The sequence below is a fragment of the Triticum aestivum genome, chromosome 5A (genome assembly GCF_018294505.1).
Source record: "Triticum aestivum cultivar Chinese Spring chromosome 5A, IWGSC CS RefSeq v2.1, whole genome shotgun sequence".
In the NCBI taxonomy this organism is placed as follows: Eukaryota; Viridiplantae; Streptophyta; class Magnoliopsida; order Poales; family Poaceae; genus Triticum; species Triticum aestivum.
The window spans coordinates 111,761,702-111,782,697 of NC_057806.1; the positions used below are offsets into that span (position 1 = coordinate 111,761,702).

At 44.7% G+C, this 20,996-nt stretch overlaps 2 protein-coding genes across 3 annotated transcripts; both read right to left on the reverse strand.

The window, feature by feature from the left end:
- Positions 1-1,761: 1,761 nt before the first annotated feature.
- Positions 1,762-4,172, reverse strand: LOC123106679 (L-type lectin-domain containing receptor kinase IX.1-like). The gene has a single exon (XM_044528772.1). It carries the CDS (start codon positions 4,019-4,021, stop codon positions 1,844-1,846), a length of 2,178 nt encoding a protein of 725 aa, XP_044384707.1. The 5' UTR covers positions 4,022-4,172; the 3' UTR covers positions 1,762-1,843.
- Positions 4,173-11,665: 7,493 nt separating this feature from the next.
- Positions 11,666-20,693, reverse strand: LOC123102533 (uncharacterized). 2 transcript variants are annotated; one of them, XM_044523921.1, is made up of 9 exons: positions 20,422-20,693; positions 19,374-19,464; positions 18,030-19,234; positions 16,333-17,176; positions 15,412-15,903; positions 15,008-15,288; positions 14,551-14,646; positions 14,312-14,437; positions 11,666-13,933 (listed from the first exon to the last, which is right to left on the reverse strand). In XM_044523921.1, the coding sequence occupies exons 1-9, from the start codon at positions 20,563-20,565 to the stop codon at positions 12,146-12,148; spliced, it is 5,067 nt and encodes a 1,688-aa protein (XP_044379856.1). In that variant the 5' UTR covers positions 20,566-20,693; the 3' UTR covers positions 11,666-12,145. The 2 variants fall into 2 exon arrangements, with proteins under 2 accessions (XP_044379856.1, XP_044379857.1); XM_044523922.1 differs by lacking the exon at positions 14,551-14,646.
- Between the last annotated feature and the right edge of the window lie 303 nt (positions 20,694-20,996).

Consider the following 20,996-nt stretch of genomic DNA (forward strand, 5'->3'; position numbering starts at 1 on the left):
TCCGGTCTATGAGGGTACGTAGACAACACTCTCCCCTCTCGTTGCTGTGCATCACCATGATCTTGCGTGTGCGTAGGAATTTTTTTGAAATTACTACGTTCCCCAACAGCCAGCGCCCGGCGCACCACCCTCGAAGATGAGGTGTTGCATGTAGTCCTCGTCGACGGCGGACGGTATTTCCTCGAACAGGTTGCGGGCGTCCGGGAGACCGCCGGCCGGTGTCTGTCGCGTGCGTTTCCTCGCGCCGCCGGACGACGAGCCACCGACCACCGGGGTGGCATTGAGGTCGATGGGCGCGGGCGCGGGTGTGGAAGGCGCGACCACGCTCACGTCGGGTGAGCACTCCCTGGAGAGGCTGGAGGCCTGAGGGTAGACGTGGAAGCCGGGGACCGGGTTGCAAGCCGATGCGCGGGGTGAGTCGGGCATCACCATCCGAGGAAATGCCGACGAGCCGGTGCTGGCTGGGGCGACGGCGGCTTGGATGAGGTAGTGCTGGCTAGGGTTGACCCCAAGCATGTAAAGCGCATCCCTCGTTACAGCGGCGACACGAGCGTTGGTGAACTCCTGCTGCGCGGCGGCGGCCTGCGCGGCGGCCTCATCCCTCGCGTCCGCGGCGTGCCTCCGGCCCTTCCTCTTGGCCGACTCCCTTACCCGCTGTTTGGGCGTTAGCGCCTTCTTCGGCTTGGTCGTCGCGGCGGTCTTGCGCGGGGCACGAGGCTTGCCTTTCCCGGAGGGGGCGACGGCGCCGGACGAGGCGAGGGAGGCGAGGCCGGCGGCGGCTCGACCTAGGCGAGGCCGGCGGCGACCTCGAGGTCGAGGTCGATGGCGTCCTCCATCGCTGGTTTTGGGGCGGGAGGTGCGCGCTGGCGGGAGCGTTTTTGGAAAAATGGGGGGAAATGGTTGTGGCTGGCACCGACAGGCGGGCCTGTGGAGAGGAGTAGGGGCGCGTGCGTCCGTCTCTTGTCCGCGCCGACGTAGATCCGGCTTAAAAATGGGCCTGGAATGGGTCGCCCGCGGACAAAAAACGGACGCGCGTCCGTTTGGGTCGGCGCATTGGGCCGCCACTTTTGTCCATGCCAACCCAAACGGACGCGGGCGGACGAAATGGGTCGCTCCATTGAAATTGCTCTTAAATTTGATAATTTGGGATGTGGCGGGCCGGTTGGGTGCACCGATGGCCGAACGACCGCATCTGAACACCTGTGTCCATTTGGTCGACTCAAACGAACAAAATCCGGACAAAATAAATGTCCGTTTGAGGTCGACGGTTGGAGTTGGCCTTACTGCCCGTTCGTGTAAAAGTTGATATATCAAATTTCCTTATTTGTAGTTGGTGTGCCAACGTGCAGGCGTGGACGTGGAACCAACCTGGTATTTCCATTTTTACGTTCTGAAATTTGGTATTTTCCCACTAAAAAAAAGAAATTTGCTATTTCCTTTTCTTTGGGAAGCAACGACCCATGGTATTTCCAGTCGCGCATGTGTTGCGTCGCCCCTACGCCGTGATTCACATGTCCGTTAATCATGTGGGTCCCGTCCTATCTACAAAGCCCAATACACAACATATACACCCGACAGTACCTGGCACGGCCCACATATACACCCGACAGTACCTGGCAAAGTCCATGGAAAAGGGACATCAACGTGTGACCTCTAATCTAATTTTGACGTACGTAGAGATAGAGCATCCCGGTACATACAAGATCGACCAGAGAAATTAATACAGCGAAATCACAAACCAGATTAATCCAACCATGAATCACTCTGCTCGATGCAGTATCAAGGCAGCGCTCAATCCTTCAAAATAACTGTGGCGTCGCGGGTCAACGCAACAGGAAATCAATCAATTAGCTAGATCCTTGGAACGTCGTAGCAACGCGATCGGGGACGAGTCGGAAGAAAGAGTGGCGTCGCCGGTGTTGACCAAAGAAGAGCCGACGCGATCGGTGCCGTCGGGGGAGAACGCCCCGTGCCGGCCGGATGACGCAAGATCCGGCACGGTCCTGTACACATGCAGGGGGAGCGCCGGCAGCCTCGCCTCCTCGGACTGAAGGATACTCATGGCCTGCGCGACAGACGGCCGCTCGCTCCGCTCCGGGTGCGCGCACCAGAGCCCGACGACGAGCACCCGCTCCATCCACCACTCGTCGGCCTCGTCGCCCCTCAGCCGCTCATCCGCCGCGTCAAGGACCGCGTCCCTGCCGTACAGGCTCCACACCCACCTGAGCAGCGTGAAGGATATCTCCGCGGTCTCAACCACGGGCCGCCGGCCGGAGACGATCTCCAGGAGGACGACGCCGAAGCTATACACGTCGGACTCGGTGCTGGGCCGGCGCGTGTTGACGAACTCCGGGTCGATGTACCCGGCGGTGCCGAGCACGGCCTTGGTGGTCTGCAGCAATCCCGCGCCGTGGTCCACGAGCCGGGCCAGGCCGAAGTCCCCCAGCTTGGTGCAGTGCGAGGCGTCGAGCATGATGTTGCTCGGCTTGATGTCGCCGTGGACGACGCTCTGCTCCCACTCTCCGTGGAGGTAGCGCAGCGCCGATCCCAGGCCGAGGATGATCTTGTACCTCTGCGGCCATGTCAGGAACCTGTCTTTGCTGTAGAGATGCCTGTCAAGGCTGCCCTCGGCGACCAGCTCGTAGACGAGCAGCAGCCCCTTGCGGCTGTCGCACCAGCCCAGCAGCTGCACGAGGTTGCGATGCTTCAGCCTGCTGATGATCCTCACCTCTGCCTCGAACTCCTTCCTCCCCTGCGCCGACGACTCTGCCGACAGCACCTTTACCGCCACCGCGCGACGCTCTTGGTCACCGCCGGCGACGGCGAGCGTGAGGTTACCTCGGTACACGCTGCCGAAGCCGCCTCGCCCGAGCTTCTCCTCCTCCGCGAAGTTGCTCGTTGCAGCGACGAGCTCGTGGTACGTGTACCGTTTGGGGCCACCGGCGGCAACACCTCTCTCGAGGCCAGCTCTGTCCACACAATGTTCTTCGTCGTCGCTGTCACTGCTGCTGTCCCCGTTTGCTCTTTTTGATCTTCTTTTCTCGTGTCGCCGCCATAGCGTTACCATGGCCACGCATGCCAGCAGAAATAGCAGCGGAACTAGTACGGACAGCAGGGTTACTACTAACATTTTGTGCTTGTTGCTGGTCGGAGGAGGAAGTTGAGACGGCGGAGGCGCTTCCGTGTTGGATTCCAATTGGGATTCCAGCTGCAGAGTGGAACTGAATGACCATGACAGTATCTGGTGCAGCTCGGCGGCCCAGCCAGTCGCCGCCGAGAAGCCGATGGCAACCTCCTCCGGCAGATACCTTCTCAGGTCAATGGTTGCATTGACCTGGTACATGGCGTCGTCGATCAGGAGATCAACTGCCAGCAACTTGGACCCATTGTGGTACTTGACAGTGGCGGTCATAACGTGCGAGGACGTGAGGTTCCTGCCCGGGATGGTCGTCGTGTCCGTGGACGCCGTGGAGTTGACGGAGTTGACGTCGATGCCGACGTGGTTCCCGTTCACGTCGGCGTTCTGCGGGTTGAGGAACGTGTCGAACTCGACGGCGACGATCCGGGTGTAGCCCGTCCCGTTGGTGAGGGCCGGGAGGAGGCCGAGGCTGCCGCCCTCGCTCTTGGCCGGGATCACCGAAGGGAAATGGCCGAGGAAGAAGGCCATCCCGTCGCCGGCGTCGGACGGGCTGTCCCTGTCCGGGGTGATCCGGAAGGAGAAGGTGGTGGTGAAGCTAGCCGTCTCGCCGGTGGCGCTGTTCCACAGCGGCACTTTGTGCACGTACGACGCCCGGCTGGTACTGTACTGGATGTGTGCATCGCTTGTGTTGGTCGTCAGCTCGAGGGTGGAGGAGCTGAGGAACGCTTGGCCGGCGAAGTTGATGGACGCGCCGCGGTTGGGGACGCCGGGGTCCGAGAAGTTGAGGTTGAAGGAGAGCGACAGGGCCATGCGCGGCGCATGGTAGAGGCAGAGGAGCACCAGGACTAAGGTGGTGAGACTGCGACGACGGCGGGAGCCCATCGCTTGGTGTTTGCCAAGGAGAAAGCTTGAGCACTAGAAAACAAAGGGGAGATGTATATAGCCCATGGACATTTCACGCCTGCCGGGTATTCCATTTATTATTACTACTAGCTTACTACTACTACTCACCGAAAATACATAGGAGTTCTTGGGTGCTACGCCCCCCTATATTCAAAAATAATTTAGTAAGTCAAAAAATCCTCAAACTTTTTATGGAATCAAACATGACCAAGCATTGTACTCATATAAAAAGATTAAATAGGGAATGACTTTTATTGTATCCGGGATCAAAGATTTCCCAAAAAAATGCTAGATGCAAGTACTATTCATGCTATATTATCGTTATAAATTTGTTTTTTGCCTTGAAGTCAACAAGAATCATTCCTTGGCCAAACTTTTTATATGAGTACAATACCTAGTCATATTTGGTTCAAAAATATATCCAAGATTTTTTGAATTTTTTTTGAATTATTAAATTATTTTTTAATATAGGGGGTGGAGCACCCGAGTGCTCCTAATCCGCTTCCTACTACTCACTCGCAGAAAAAAGATAATACTACTATATTACCTCCGTCCTAAAAATGTTGAGACTTTTTATAGTATATCATACTACTGAAAATGATGGGTAGTATATAATTGATTCAATGGTCATTATTGATTCCTAATTTTTCTCTCTCTAGGATATGTTGGTAATTGGCTGTTAGGGTAGATTTGTCCTTTCTTGTGATGTTATAACTGTAATGATTCATAGCATCAATTTCAAGCCCCATATCAGAACTGTTCGTCATTGTTTGGACGCAGCCGCCCCAGCAGCCCGGCTGCCCTTCGCTAGGTCTCATTGTTCCTTGACGCAGCCGCACTAGCAGCCCCGCGGCCGTCAGCTCTATCTCATAGTTTCATGGACGCAGCCGCCCTAATTTATCTAGATATGGATGTATTTAACATTAAAACATGTTTAGATACATTTGTACCTAAATAAATTTAAGATAAGTTTTTTGGGATGGAGGGAGTATTATTTTTGTCATACATGGGCTAGAGACTGCGTGTAGCTGAGCTCGTCTTTATATTGGGTCTCCAAAATCTTACTAGTGGATTAGTCAGTTGTCACGGTCAAATTTGAAGTGGTCACCACAGGAACGCACAAAGTTAAGTTAGTGCATGATATAGCACAAGAAAGAAATTACGAAATTACTTTATGAACAACATTTTCCAGCCGAATTTTGGACGATGGGAGGACTCGACGGTGATGTTCACTTTTGGACTAGGCATTGGATGTCCTGATGTGCTGCATCGTCTCAAAATCGTCCAAAATGCGTCGGCTGTGTAGCAGCGTTCAAGAAATTAGAGAGCTAAGTTGGTGCATGATGTGCACGGCTTTGACCGAGCCGTGCACCAAATGGTTGCACAAGACGAAGTCACCAGCGTATATACAGGTTTAATGGTCGTTCAACAAAGCGCTTGGACGCATTCAACCTTTTCTCATCACTCATCCATTATATTTCTTCTTCTTTTGACCTTGCCTCTCGGTGATTTTGTATGGTGTCCTTGATGCTTGACCTGATAGAACAACCTAACGGCACTTCCAAGGGGCTCCCTCATTCCATTCCTACTTGTTCAGACTGGACTATGTTAGAATTTATGTGCTATTCGGTCTACCCTCTAATTCCTTTGCTCCGTGGTGCCGCTCATAATGCATATTGAGGCTAGAGGGTAGGGACCTATTTATAGACTCCACTTCCAGGTGTTTTATTATTCTACTTGTTTCCGAGATAGAGTCCAGATCAAATTACCAACCACGATCAAATTTGTCTGATAATGGATTCTACCCGTTGTGTCCCCGAAGCACACGTTTGTAAGCAACGCGTCATAATAGAGTGTAAATTCCTCTAGTTATGTAGATCAACATTAGTGCTGTTATCTAACTATATGATCTAGCTCCTTCCGATTATCACTGTATCCGGGTAGTCTTTCCAAAATAAATAGTATATTGTATTCCACTGATAATCGACCAGCTTCCTTAAGCATACAACTTAAGTACATTCCAACAAATGATAATTCCATGATAATCATGTAAAGTAATTCCATGCATTAATACATGTATAATTCAACAATGATGTGTTCCGAATATTAGTAATTTCTAGTAATTTGAATATAGTTGCGGGATACATAATTCCAACATCTCCCACTTGTCCCAAACGATCATTCAAATATTCGTAAACTCATAGCCTTAACATGCTTTCCAAATACCTCCTGACTAAGAGGCTTGGTCAAGGAATCAACAATCATATTAACACTACGTTGAAAACCCGCAAATATATATATATATATATATATATATATATATGGTGATACTTTCCTTCAATATGTTTCCTTGTTGTGACACCTAAGATCACTGAAGACCTTTAGTTTTCGCCTAATTATTCCAGCATAGCTGTCCTCGGCGCCTCGAGTATTATTTCCTCGAGTGTAATTCCACCTTTGTAGGCACCTTGAGTATTTTGCTTCCTCAAGTGAATTTCCACATCAATTATTTTCCATCACATATATCAATAATATGATTAATTCCACATCGAGTCAAATAGATGATAACCTTGTTGAATAGAGTTTTCAAAACCACATAAATATTAAATCCTTTAAGTAAATGAAGTTCCATAAGTAACTTATGTTTTGAAATAAATTCCTGACTTGTGTCAGTGAACCTGCACCTTATTAGTATTACAAAATAAATTGCATATGTGTACCTGGACTTGTTTCTCATCTTGTAGATACAATAATGGCTTTCTCAATGTGTTTACCTTTAATATAAATTTCAGAACAAGCGGCAGGTTGTGATGCAGTTTCCACAATCATATATGATGTGAGAGATTCCCTTAGCTGCTCGTCTTTCCTTCCACTGCTTGAATGCAGCATAAATTCCGGAAGCTAAGGTATGATTGTATAACGAAGATACAGTAAATTTCAACACCATTATTATCCCTTTGTCCTCAGGAGTTCAAACATATTTCCTCACTGAGTTTGGTCTAGGTACTTTAATAAGTTTGCAAATTTTCCATAGGAAACGTTTCAAAACATACCCTATGTAGTTCCACTCCTAAAACATCGGAAGCTTCAAACGTTCCTTTCATATGAAAGTTAAAACATGAACATGCATATATTCAATTAGCAAACAATGTCTTTAGTGCCTCTTTCCCAAAATTCCAGGAGAGAGAGTTCCACAAAGTATATTTTCCTTTGTGTGAAAAATCAAATAACAAGAGTGACATTATAATATTCCAATGAGCCAAATTTCCTTACAAAAAGAAAGTTCTCTTCCAGACAATAGGCTTGCGATTATTTGGTATGATATTATAAGTTCCCAAACTATGATCTTCCTCATTTGAGTTTATTCCTTCCCACAATTCTTCCACCCATAGTTGACACTGATGAAAAAAAACTTTCTTGGGAGAATCTAGTGATTCCTCTAAAATTTAGAGTGACATCCCCCAACAACACATAACAATTATCCAAACATAATATTCCAAACTAATTCCTCCCACTTATCCTAAGCATGTTAGTATCGGAAGTTTCACTTGTAGTTTCCTTTGATGTCAAGATTATGTTCTAGTATAATTGCCAATAATTCCACCATTATTCATAATAATATAGGCTTCCACTTTCCACCAGTTTTCCTTTTCCATATCAAAAACATACCTTTGATCCACTAGAATAACAATTAATAAATTCCTGGTGTGTGCTAGATGAAAAATTATATAAACGCAATATGTAATATTTCTTCAAAAGAAATAACAAGGGAGTATCAAAGATATTCTATTCCTCCACTCAATTGTGAAATATATGGTATATCAGAATGGGGAATGTAGTTCCATGCTGTTTACATATTAAATTGATATATTCCTGAAGTGTACTTCCCCCTTCAATCAGTTGTTAAGACTTTGATATACTTTAATTAACTGATTTTCCACTTCACTACAACATGTGAGCAACACAATAAAACCTTTTGTCTTGTATAATGAAAAGGTAAACATGTAACCATATGAAGTGCAATCATCGATGAGTGAAATGAAATAAACAATCTGACCTCTAGTGGGAGTGTCCAAATTTTTTTTTACCATAAGCATATAAAAAAATCTTAAGTTTTTTTTATCTCTCTCTACCTTAAGAAAAGGCGTGCAAGTCAAATACCCATTATATAGGTGCTTCAGAAAACCAAATTCCTCCCACTAAAGTTTTGAACTCCGGAATTAGTAAGTTACTCGATTTGATTCCATTATATGTGACCAAGTCGTCCATAACAAAAATAACAAATTCCAAGCATGTGTTCCATTATCAACATTCCTCTCCATGGAGTTATCTTCCCCAAATAACAATTTGGGTTGCTAACTTCCAATGGACCATCAAGAAAGAATAGACCATCGTGTGAATTTCGGTAATGCACTAATTTTATCATTGACCAATATTTCCACTCTTGCTTTTCCAAATAGTATTTCCTTTTAAAGAATGGGTTCCAAGATAGAACCATAAATTAAATCTATTCACACTGAAGTTGCATATAGTTTTTCCTATAACAATAATACTCTTCCTCCACCATGGAGTTTCATGGTAAAATTTCCAATTCCAAAGTGTATAATATTTAGCGGCAATGACAAACCACACAATATATATAATTTCCTTTGGTATTGTTAGCGAGTCAATAAAATTGCTATTGTATTCCAGCAATATAATACATAGAAGCTTCAATCCACAATCCAACTATTTGAAAAAGTAGTGACAGATTCATATTTAATGCAAATATTAACAATGTGCATACCGTTAAGTGAGAGTAAATTTCCTTAATTTCCCATGAAGTGGTACCCATCTTCCATCATAAATAAGTAATTGTCATAATAGACACGGTTTGAATTCCTTCTCATGCAAGATTAGTATACTAGTGTATCCATCAATAATAATTTTCCTCCACAGCGGAGTTTGAGGGCATACTTTCCAATTCCAAGTTTATTAACTTTATCATTTCCTTGGAATTGTTTGCATGGAAGTATATGATACATGAAAAATCCCGTGCATACAAATTATAGACATACCTTCCACTTTGCCTAATTGTATTTAAAAAAAAATATCTTCCTCTTTGAGGTGTAACCAATAAAATTTGGCTAGATCCTTCCCTCAGAGAGTTTCTATCTTCCTCCATAGAGCAAATAATATCCAATATAGCATATATTGAATAACCAATCAAGCTGACAAGTGTATATAAAATTATTCCAAACAATTTGGCGTAGAGTTTAGGACAGCAATGATTTGCACTTCCCAAAAATAGCCTGAGACATGTTCCACCAAGAATATATTCCAGATTGCACATAATTTTCCACAAAATCCGTACTCTTATATTCAGCAGTCACAGAACAATAAAATGATCATGGAAAGATTGTGCAAACCAGTTGGTATCCATATTCCAAGTGTCATATTGTCTAATTCCTTTTTTTTCTTAACAGTGGCATTTTAATGTAACTTTTCCGGTCCGTGCAAGTCAATAGACCAATAAAAAAATCCACATGCTGATTTCACGCACGAAAATTAATTCCTCCTTGAGAGATTGATAGCTGCAACTTGATTAAATTCCCGTCCGTGCGTGCAAGGGATGTTGCGGAGAGATGGAAACATCAACTCGGTCGATGCATAAAACAAAATTAGCCTGCGGACATCAATCTGAGAAACACACGGATCAGGGCAGCACTTGTGGAGAACACACGAACGCTGGGTCATGTAGCTCTGCAGAAGACCACCATCTTGGTAGCATCTTTATCACATATAATCCAACCAAGAAATTGTACTGCCATGATCCAATCAAGAAATTGTCTACCTCCTGGAGTAATAGTTCATCCGTGGACCGTAGTTAGATCCATATGAGTCTCTTCCACATACTACGTGGCAAACTGAGTTAGTAAAAAATTGCTTTGCATGTGATCCTCCATGCATGCGCATTACTTTTCCTCCAGCGAGTTCGCTAGCCGAGTGTGCGCGCGTCTCGGTCAATGTGATTAGTAGCAGCGGAAGCTGATTTTCCCATAGATTGATGCGAAGATGAATCATGGAGGCGTGCAAACTTTACTGACATTCCTCGATCCATGCGGCCACAAACAACCTGTAAATCCAATTTTCCTTCCGGATCCATCAATTCCGTCTTCCGTGCAAGCCCGAGCAGACAATTATCACAACAATACAGGAGCACGTGAACATGGAGCCAGCAGCCAGCAGGGGTCGGTGGTCGTGGACGGATAGAGCGCCGCTGGCTGGCGTGGGGACGTGCGGCGCAACAGAAGCGCCGCCCTCAGCACCGATCAGTTTGGCGTACTAGAGATTCCCATGAAAATCAATCACACGCGATGGCAAGTGATTCGTACGGATAGGCCCCGATGCGGCGGAGTTCGTAGTTGCGGATTAGGGTTAGCAGCGACCGCCGATAGCCAAAACCTAGCCTCGATACCAATGTTAGAATTTGTGTGCTATTCGGTCTAGCCTCTAATTCCTCTGACTTTTTCGTGATGCCGCTTACAATGCATATTGAGGCTAGAGGGTAGTGACCTATTTATAGACTTCACTTTCAGGTGTTTTATTATTCTACCTGTTTCCGGGATAGAGTCCAGATCAAATTATCAACCACGATCAAATTTGTCTGTTAATGGATTCTACCCGTTGTGTCCCCGAAGCACACGTTTGTGAGCAACATGTCATAATAAAATGTAAATTTCTCTAATTATGTATATCAACATTAATGGTGTTATCTAACTATATGATCTAGCTCCTTCCGATTATCACTGTATCCGGGTAATCTTTCCAAAATAAATAGTATATTGTATTCCACTGATAATCGACCAGCTTCCTTAAGCATACAACTTAAATACATTCCAACAAGTGATAATTTCATGATAATCATGTAAAGTAATTCCATGCATTAATACATGTATAATTCCACAATGATGTATTTCGAATATTAGTAATTTCTAGTAATTTGAATATAATTGCAGGACACATAATTTCAACAGACTATACATACCAAATTTACTATCCAACCGGCTCCCCAGTTTCAGCCCCTATATACAAACTAAAATAAGCAAGCAAACACATTAAATTAAAACGTGTCTTTATACATCAAAATCAAAAAAAATGTCAGACCATCTTATAACTCGGGAAAGAGGGAGTATATCTGAAGCAATCAGTTACGAGGATAAGGAGTCTATTCGGTAATCCACCAGCTCCGTGAAATCCCACGATCCACGATCCGGCTCCTCCCAGCGAGTTCGCGCTCCTTGATCGATGGTTTTTTCTTTTTGAGAGTTCTTGCCCAACTTTATATTGATTCAATAGAATGTCCATATAGAAACGCTAAAACGAACCGGTAAGCTTCACTTATTGGTGGCAGCCTTCCGTAAATTTGATGAACTCCTTCGTGCTTATCGTTGCTCACTCCGTTCCCGAGGATCTGCGATTTTCAACTGCTGCTCGCTCCATGCCACTCTCCAGGAGCGGAGGAACTCAGAACAGGGTAAATATAAGGCATTATCTCTCTTCAAATCACAGGTCATGATGAGTAATACAGATTACAGAATAGGTAACATGCTGAAACTGCGAATAAAAAGCACACGGCAGCAATAAACAAAAATTCTCATTCATATCCATCGACGATGGCGATTTAAAACAACAGTTATGGGTCATACACATCAACAGCGGAAGCTAAGACTAAAACTTTAAGACAGAAATCTGCCTTCAACATCGTTCTCAAGTCGGCCAGAAAGAAACGCCCCTCTGTGTAGGGTGGGTAAGCAAGCCAGTAAACCCATATATATGTGCCTGGTATCCTTCATCATCAACCTGCCAACCGGATCTGGTCTCATCGCCATGAAGTTGCCTGCCCAAACAAAAAGAAAACCATCTCCATCGTCATCATCACCACCAACATCATCTCCATATATGCCATGTCCCTTGCAGTAAACAGACAACACTAGCTACAGCCTCCACCTGGTTGTCAATCCCACCACCGATTCCACGTATCTACGTCACTTCCAGTAAGCACAACACTAAACTACAGCTTCCACCTGGATAATTCCACAGCTTCAGATCAAAGGGGCAAAACTAGGGTGGCATTACATTCAGCTCGATGCCTCGTTGCCTAGCGGCTTCTGTGATGCTATCCGTGTTGCTTCCACTGGCCTTGCAGGCAGTCAAGTAAGCATGCCACAGCTTGAATGAGAAGGGGTACACTGATGTTGCCTGCTGGTGGAACCGCTTCACCGTCTCAGCAGCCTGCAGTTTCTCCAGGAGATTGGCACCTTCTATCCATACTGATTCTGGTGCGACGGGTACAGCACGGAAAATGGCATTGATCAGAACAGAACTTGCCCAGAACCTGGTACCCATCGAGGTAGGGTCAGCGCCCTTGTAATGTTTAACCACAAATGTGCCAACTGCCAGAGCTAGGCGGTAGTTTGCAGGAAGAACCTCCATAACTGATTCAACAAAATCCACAAGGTATTTTACTCCGCCTATTTTTTCTGGAAGGAGGGACTGGCCATAGCACACCTCAAGGGTTGAGTTTATCACTGAAGAATCTGCAGAAGCTGGACCTATAGTGTCATCTATCAACTGCCTAAGCTTATGCTTCTTAACATTTTGGATAAACCTTCGAGACAGCAGTTCCTTCACAGGTAAGTTCCGAAGGTCTGCAAGATAACCACTGATCAGATTTAAGGTAGCTCGAGCTTGAGTGTCTGTACAAGATGGTCTCTCTAGCATGTTAATTGCAGCATGCTCCCTTAAACAGTGCTCATAGCTCTCCCCTCGGGCCAACTTCAATGCTTTGTTCACAGCAACTTGTGCTTCCTGTAGGTTGTTCTCTAGCATCCTGTACAGTGAGAGGTTTAACAACCAATAGACCTGATCTTCAGATGCAGATGGACCAGAACAAACTTCTTGTGTATAGGCTAGTGATGGTTGTTCGGACACTTCATTACCAACTTCCGCCATACAAACAGCAGCACTAGAATGGAGATCACCATCTTTTCCATATTCTTCAAACCAGCGAGCCAGAATCTTCTCAGCTAACTCACTATTATCTGCCAAAGCATGCTCAGCATACTGATTCCACAGAAACTGAACTCCTTGCACCTCTTTAGGCCAATCCATGAGCAACTCATCAAACCCTTTCAGACCAGGACATGTACCATACTTTTGACATATCCGAGCTGCGAAAAGAAGAATATTGGGGCACATTGGGTACTCCTTCATATACTTCATCAGCATATCAACAGAAGATTGCAAGCCTTCAAGAGCAGCTAAACAACTAATGTGGTTAACAGCGAGGAATTGTGACAATTTCAGGTAAGACGGATCCCCATTTTTAACAGTCTCGTTAATATCTAGAGACATCTTATCAGCAACATGTTTCAATAGTTCTGTAACCTGACGTCTGTTGTCTACCCTAAGTTCAATAGGATGCCATACTAACATGCGAGGTATATCTTTTGGAAATTCTAGCTGATCGCAAATTTCCTCTGGAAGCTTCCTATAAATTGAGATGTACAGGCATGAAATCCAAAATATGCATCTGTCAGACACGGTCAAGCAAGATATGGCATCCGAAAGTAACTTCTCGCCAGAGCAGTCAGCGGTTGCAGCAGGTAGAATCCCATATATCCTAGAAATAGCCTTATCTACATTTCCAGACATGCACAGGAAGTAAATCATCTGTAAGAAAATATCTAGGATGAAGGCACTCCTATCTTTCAATTCATTGTCAGCATCAGCTGGCATTTGGCAGAGCATACTCAGAGCATCGTTATAAGCATCCAATCGGTCATCAAAGCGCAACCTACTATTAATATACATGAGCCATAATTCGTAGGAGTAAACATTGTGTTGCACCTAAAAGGAAAAACACATAATATTAGGTACCAGATGATACGAAACTGAAGCAAACATGCACAGATTGGATGTAAATATGGACTCAATGCCTAATATACCATAACAAAGTTTTGATTTGGTCAACACAAGAACTTGTGTTTTTGTCACACGAGAGGGCCCAATGAACCTAGTATAAATGGCTTTAGTTACAGATAGAATAAAAAATTGTTCAAAAGAAACAACAAACTAGTTTTGCACCTCTAAGGTGAACCACCCGTGTAGATAAAATAGAAATGCAACCTAGCCAATACTAACAGGCACCTGTAGCTCATGGATCCTACTATGATAATTTTGTCTCATGTAACGAATTTAAATGGCAAAGGTTGAGAAACAGTGTACCGCATGGGAAAACATGTCATCTTTCCCAAGACCTTCATCCTTTTGATAGTAAATATGAAGATAAAACACCCACAGAATAACTGTGCTTGGATCAGCCTCAATGGAACGTGCTAGAAGTAAAAGAGCCTGTAGAATGCATGTTCGAGATTAGAGCTAAGCTGAATAACTGAAAGTCGATAAATCGAACCCATGTTAGAATGTGTAACATGTCCCTAAGCAGTAAGCAATACAAAGATCACCTTGAGCCTGTCAGGTTTGTTTACTTTCCCACAATATAAACCAAGTGCAGCCTCTAAGAAAAGCTCAACATCAACAGATCCATGTACAATCTTATTCTACAGAACAAAAGGTTAAATAAAACTAATCAAAATATAAGCAGATCAGAAAGCAATGAACTAGTAAATGGAAGTGTGGAACTAAAAATGTTAAAACATTAAATATGAAAAGGAAATGCATGTGAATAGATTAAATATCGTCAATAACAAGTTGAATTATTATTTTTTGTCCACTAGGAGCATAAAAGCATTCCAACTGTAAACTTTTTGAGCTAATTCCAGATATTCTGTATGGAAATGAGAACAGGCAAAGCAGCACACTCGTAAGAATAAGAACAGTGTGGAGAACCAGATACTGATATATATGCCACTTCCGCTGATGTGATGATAATGGTGAACAACAGATTCTACTGGCACCCACCTTCCTACCATCCAGCATTCGCAAATTTGATAGCTGTCTGTTCCTATCAAAATCTGCAATCGAACCATCACCAGCTTGTAAGAATGGTGCATCTGATGGAAGAACTCTCTGAACTGACAAAGGTAAAGGAAAGGAAGCGCAAAACCCCCTTTGCCAATATTGCCATATACTGCTAGCCAGCACCGACTGCATTAAGTTCAGATCGGCTCTAATAAGATTTGAACCAACACGATATGTTGGCACTGGCAGAATATGCTGAAACAGATCATAAGGACTCCGACCTACATATATTAGTTCCAGGTATCAATGACAAACCTTCACCAAGCACAATGCATATGTAAGGCAAACAGATATACATTAAAATTAAGTAATTAACAGGATATACTGGTTGCACATAAAACAACCTGAAACAGAAGACATGGCATGTTTTGTGTGATTTGACTTTCTCCAAGCATGATTCTCAATATGCTGCCATTGACACTCTTCGTCATTGCACTTTCCTCGGAGCTCAAACATGCAGAAGGGCCAGAAGGGATCAATCCCACTGTGCACCATGTCCTTATCCTTTGTAGCTGTTGAGACCATCTTCAAATTCTCTTCAACGCGGTCTTGTATCATATACTGTCCACTTACCATTGCATCAGATGCTACATTGCTGGTTATAGAATCATTTTTACAGAAGCCATGGACTACCCACTTGATGTGTTTAGCAGCATTTAGTGGCGCTGAAGAAGGAAAAATGAGAGAATTCACACTTGATGGCGCGCATAATTCTCCAAGAGAGGAAATATTGTCCTCAGGATCACAGTTGCCCATGGAAAGAGCATTACTAGAATTAGATAGTCCAGACATCTTTTCAACACAATCAGCGCCATCATTTGCAAGTTCCGCTGTGCCTACACAATAAAGTACCAAACATGAATTCAACAATCATTCATGAATACATGCAGTCCAGAGAAAGGCATGACATCTTTAGTGGGTGTACAAGAACATGCCCAGCGGTTAGTTCTTTCAATTCTCATGCATAAATGCTGCGCCAAAAGAACAAATCTTACTCAACAACACAACAAAGAAAATGGCAAAATCCTTTAGAGCTCATTCTTATTAAGAGTACTAAAGCATATTCATACCATGTGGGTACTTTAATAACCTGATTGCCTGACCATTATCTAGTTGATCGATTAACTTAACAACAAATGTCCGCAAGGTATATCTAGCAATTGACAACCTTTCACCGCATATGCAGGTCATCATTAAATGGAGAGCATATGGCAACCATAGATAATACGAATACAAATGACTTGGGTAAGTTAAGAAATGTGAACCTTCAGGATTTGTCATAATCTCATCAGCATCCTGTAACTGAAGTTCAACATTTGCAGGTTGTTTGCCTTGTTCCGTTACTTCTAAATGCTCTTCAGTGACTTCTCCAGAGTTATTCAGATGTGGATTCCTTGCAAATTTTTGCACCAATCTGGACCTCAAAGAAGCTTCTAAAAGTTCATAGTCCTGACCGTTATCACCAGAAGGCTCTCTGTTTTCCTCCAAATATGCATGTATAGTTTCCTCATTCTCCAGATTTGAAGTGCATTCTGATCTAGCCCGCTTAGAAGAGAACAGGAGATCCTCTTCCCTGTAATGTGAAGGTTCACTGTTATCATGGACAGTACTCGCAAATTTTGGATCAGCAATGCCAGCAGCAAGCTCATCACAATGGCGTGAGCGTGCCTCGTGCTTATCCACCGGCTGTTGAGGAGGTTCATCTTGGTATGGACTGCTAGACCTACCACCACAGATCTCAGGCATCTGAAGATCTGCATGGAACTGAGAGTTGAGTAGTGACGGCATTACAAAGCCACGTCCAGCATTCTGAATATTTGAACACTGCGCCAAAGAAGAATTCTCTGCAATCAAACCATGGACTTGTGCAGAGCAAACTTCTCTTTTTCCACGAAGAATGGTACATCTTTCATTGGCCTCAATTAAAGCTTTTTGTGCTTTGCGATATGCTCTGAGAGCTTCTCTTTCTTCAACTTCACATTTTCGCCTATGCTCCTGAGCAACCTCCAACTCCCTGTCTTGGAGTTCCTCCATCTCAAGCAGAGAGAGCAATGTTGTGTTCTGGCCTCTTATACCCACCTGGCCGCTCCGGTTTAAGAGATCAGCATTCTGACAAAATAAGAAGCCCACATTGACAAGTTACTCTTCTGTTTGGTTGCCATATATAGATTACAGTTGTCATCATAGGCATTATTATTAAACGAAAACAAACTTAAAGGCATTTCCAGACAATTGCAGAACAAATTATAGCATCTGAAACTGCAATGCATCGAATTTCAGTGACCGAAGCTTCTAGAGAAATTCAGAGAAGGTATTTTGATTTATATCTGCACCTTGCAGACATCAGGTTTAAGCAAGGGCGACAGAAAAACATTAGCTAACCCTTTTTACAAAGCATTTACCACAAAGTTCATCAATTGACTAGATGTATGCCCAACAAAGCAACGAAAAACAACCAGTATTCATGAAGGAGCGACAAGTGAGCAAAAAGATGTACCATACAGATTAGCATTTTCCTCACTGAGAGATACAAATCTAGTCAAATTTTCTTATGAACGAAACCTTAATAAAAAGGATATAAATATCACCTAAAACTTAAGCTATCGCTACTAGGATAAGGAAAAAGGTGCCAACCAGCAAACTACAACGGGTTCCAAACTTCGTGGCAAGCAAAAGAATTAAGCTGGTGATGGATCAGGGTTCCCTTGATTATTCGGAAGTGTAGTCTCAGTGTCAATGTATCTATTCTCATGTATCACATTATACAATGGTAGTATTTTGAAAATAGAGGAATCGTTAACTCCAGCTTTCCCACTTCCTAATGGAGGGCATGTGAAATACCTGATGACTGACTTTGGAACTAGTAGTAAATGGAACCAAACTCTTTTAGTATATTCGGAAGTACAACATAAACGAAATAGGAATAGAATAATTAGTAAGAGGATGGTAATGCTGAACCAACCTCCATTCCAGGCTGCAAGTGCAGCCTTTCATTTGACACAGTTGAAGTATCAACAGGCTTTACTTGTTGCCAATCCTGGGTAGAAAAAATATGGTCCTTGGCATGAAGAGATGACCTGTCTACATTGGCCCCTGCTGGTACAGAAGTAACGGGAACCAAAGCACTGGTATCTTCAGCCATAGGTTGCTCACTAGTAAATGGTGGCCCTGCAAGCTTGCTATGACATTCAACCATGGCATGGTTGCCACCATCTTGTAGAACCATGTGGTGACTTTTTGATGACAGAAGGTTCTTAGCAGTACCACCAATATGCATTTGATCTGAGGATTCTGTTGTGATGGCATGTTCTGTCTCATTACCTTTACAGTTCATGGTGATTCCATTTTCAATGTGATCCCTTCTTTCAGAAGATTGTACATTATCATTTCCCAATGAACTTCCAGGTGTTACCAGTGTTACCAAATCACCTCCTACTTGGTTATCGAAACACTGCTGATTGGGCTTCAGCCTTTTAACTGGTCTGCCATCATGTCCAAATGGACCGTCAAGGTGAGCATGCCGACCACTGTTGGAAGCTTCAAAGCCTATCTTCTCCAAAGGTGGCCTTGTCTGATCAGTGGAGTAGTCAGCTTCCTTCACAAAACCAGGTGATATCGGTCTTTTCTGAACTTTTAACTCATTTTCTCTAGCAGCAATTTTGTGGCGCAAACTTTCCAACTTGTCATCTGCTGACTTTACTCCCATACCAGTTCCATCCTTCTGGGAAGACTTCAGAGGTGTAACTTGACGAATAGGTGGCTCTCTTCTAGAAAAGGTAGCACCTGAGCCCCTACCTGCCGCCGAGTTTCTGAGTGTGTGTGCATTAGCAGACCATTTCGTGGATCCTATGTTTGCAGCATGGATCTTTTGTTGGGGTGCTTCCTCTCTCATAAGTCTAGTTTGCACACTCATCCCAGGTTTATGTGTAACTTGTGTGCTGGCTTTGCTACCTTTACCTCCAACTTGCTTTGACATTCCAGGGTCGGTCTCAATATCATCATCAGAGAAACTTATCACCAAGTTATCACTTGGCACAGGTTTCAACCAAGCAAGATTACGACTGGTGCCAAGTTTGAATTGCCCTTGATTCCCCCTCAAGGTCTTCTTATAACTTGGAGCAACTGTTTTCTGAGGAAGAACATTTGAGAGACTCAAACTACTACCTCCTGGTAAATCAAGGCAAACAGTGGGAAAAGTTTAAGAAAGCATCCTTTCAGCAAAGGAAATCACAGGACAATTGAAGAACACAACAAAGGCGCTAGATGAGCGATACAAAGAAGATCAAATAACTGCAATAGATTTTACCTTTACCAGGGAAAGTTGCCAACGTCACTTGAGCAGCAGCCTGCACATATTTCCCAGCATTGGATAGAGCTAACAGCTGAGATTGCAGAGCCTGCTCACAGCATTTGAACAAATCAGCTAAGCTATAAATGCCTGCCGCAAAGCTCCATGAGAAGGTGATAAATGCGCGAGCAGTACAAAGTATGTTACATAGAAAAGGCAATTAATACGCAAATACGTACATAGGTAGACCCGAGAAACTCATAAGACCCAAAGCATCGTCAATTTATAGTACCATCCGGCCCAAATCTAACTCAACCAGTTGGCAATAGCGACAGAGCATGCAACTCACACAGATTATTGCTCTTATACAGCTTCAATTATAGCAATATCCTGCCCAAATATAACTCACCCAGTTGGCAATAGCGACAGAACACACAACTCACACCGGTTATTGCTCTTACAGCTTCAATTATGTACCGGAACTTGCTAAACCGTAACGGCAGAGGCGGTGTTGTCGCTAGCGATGTGATGCATAACTGGTACCAATCATTTGTACATACAGCTTCAATTAAATAGCAGTAGATCTTAGGACGGCTACAACCATAACCCCAAAGGCGCATCACATCATGCTCGTGTCAATAATCATTAATCATTTGTACGTACAGCTTCACTTAAGTAGCAGTTGAACTTAGGACAGCTCCAACCATAACCCACAGAGGCGCATCACATCATGCTCGTGTCAAAACCCTACCCCTTGCTCCAACAGCCAAGTGATGAGATCGTGGGCAGCATCTATCTCACCCCCGAAGCCCTACTGCTAGATCTCAGCGGGCTTGATTAACACGACCGCACGCGGCAGTCCGCGCATCCATCAATACAGACCGATCGTACAGAAGAGAACATCTCGGCTACTCAATCCACAAGTCAAACCCTACGGAAGGTTAGTCAAAGGCGCAGCTGCTGCTTATAGTGCTACGACTACTTTCCCGCGACTCCACCGAGCGCCGCGAGCAGCTAGATCCGAGGAAGGGAGGAAGACGGGCAGCGACAGGGACGCGGGTCTCACCTCGTCGTCGGAGGGGCCTGAGGAGACCTCGCCCTCCTCGCGCACCCTGGCCGCGACCCTGGCGACGGCGGCCGGCGGGGGAGGGGGCGGGGAGGGCGACGCGGAGCTAGGGTTCGGCGCGGCGGCGGGACGCGGGCCCGACATGGGAGGGGGCGGAGGGGCAGCGGGTGCGGGTTTTGGGAGGCGGTTTCCGCCGTCCTCGCCTCGTCTTTGTAGGGAGCCAGTCGAGCGCGAGAGAAAAGAGAGATAGAGAGCTGGGGTGGAGGCGGAGAGACTGCGCGGTGGGCCCCCGTTGGCGAGGGCAGGACAGCGAGACGCGGAATCTGCCAACGTGGAGAGCGTTTTGCTTTTTGGCTCTTTGCTTGGCTGTGAAGGCCGTCTGATTTGACACGGAACCTTCGTCCCCGCCTCTCTCGTGTACGAGTCTTCTGGTGAGACTGGAAGGATTCATGACCGTCGGATTTCTGGATGTGCGGCCTGATTTGATCGTCACGATCAAATAAATCATCTTTAGCAACATTTGAGGCTTGTTGCGTTTGATCATCACGGCAAGTAATGATCAAAACATGGTAATG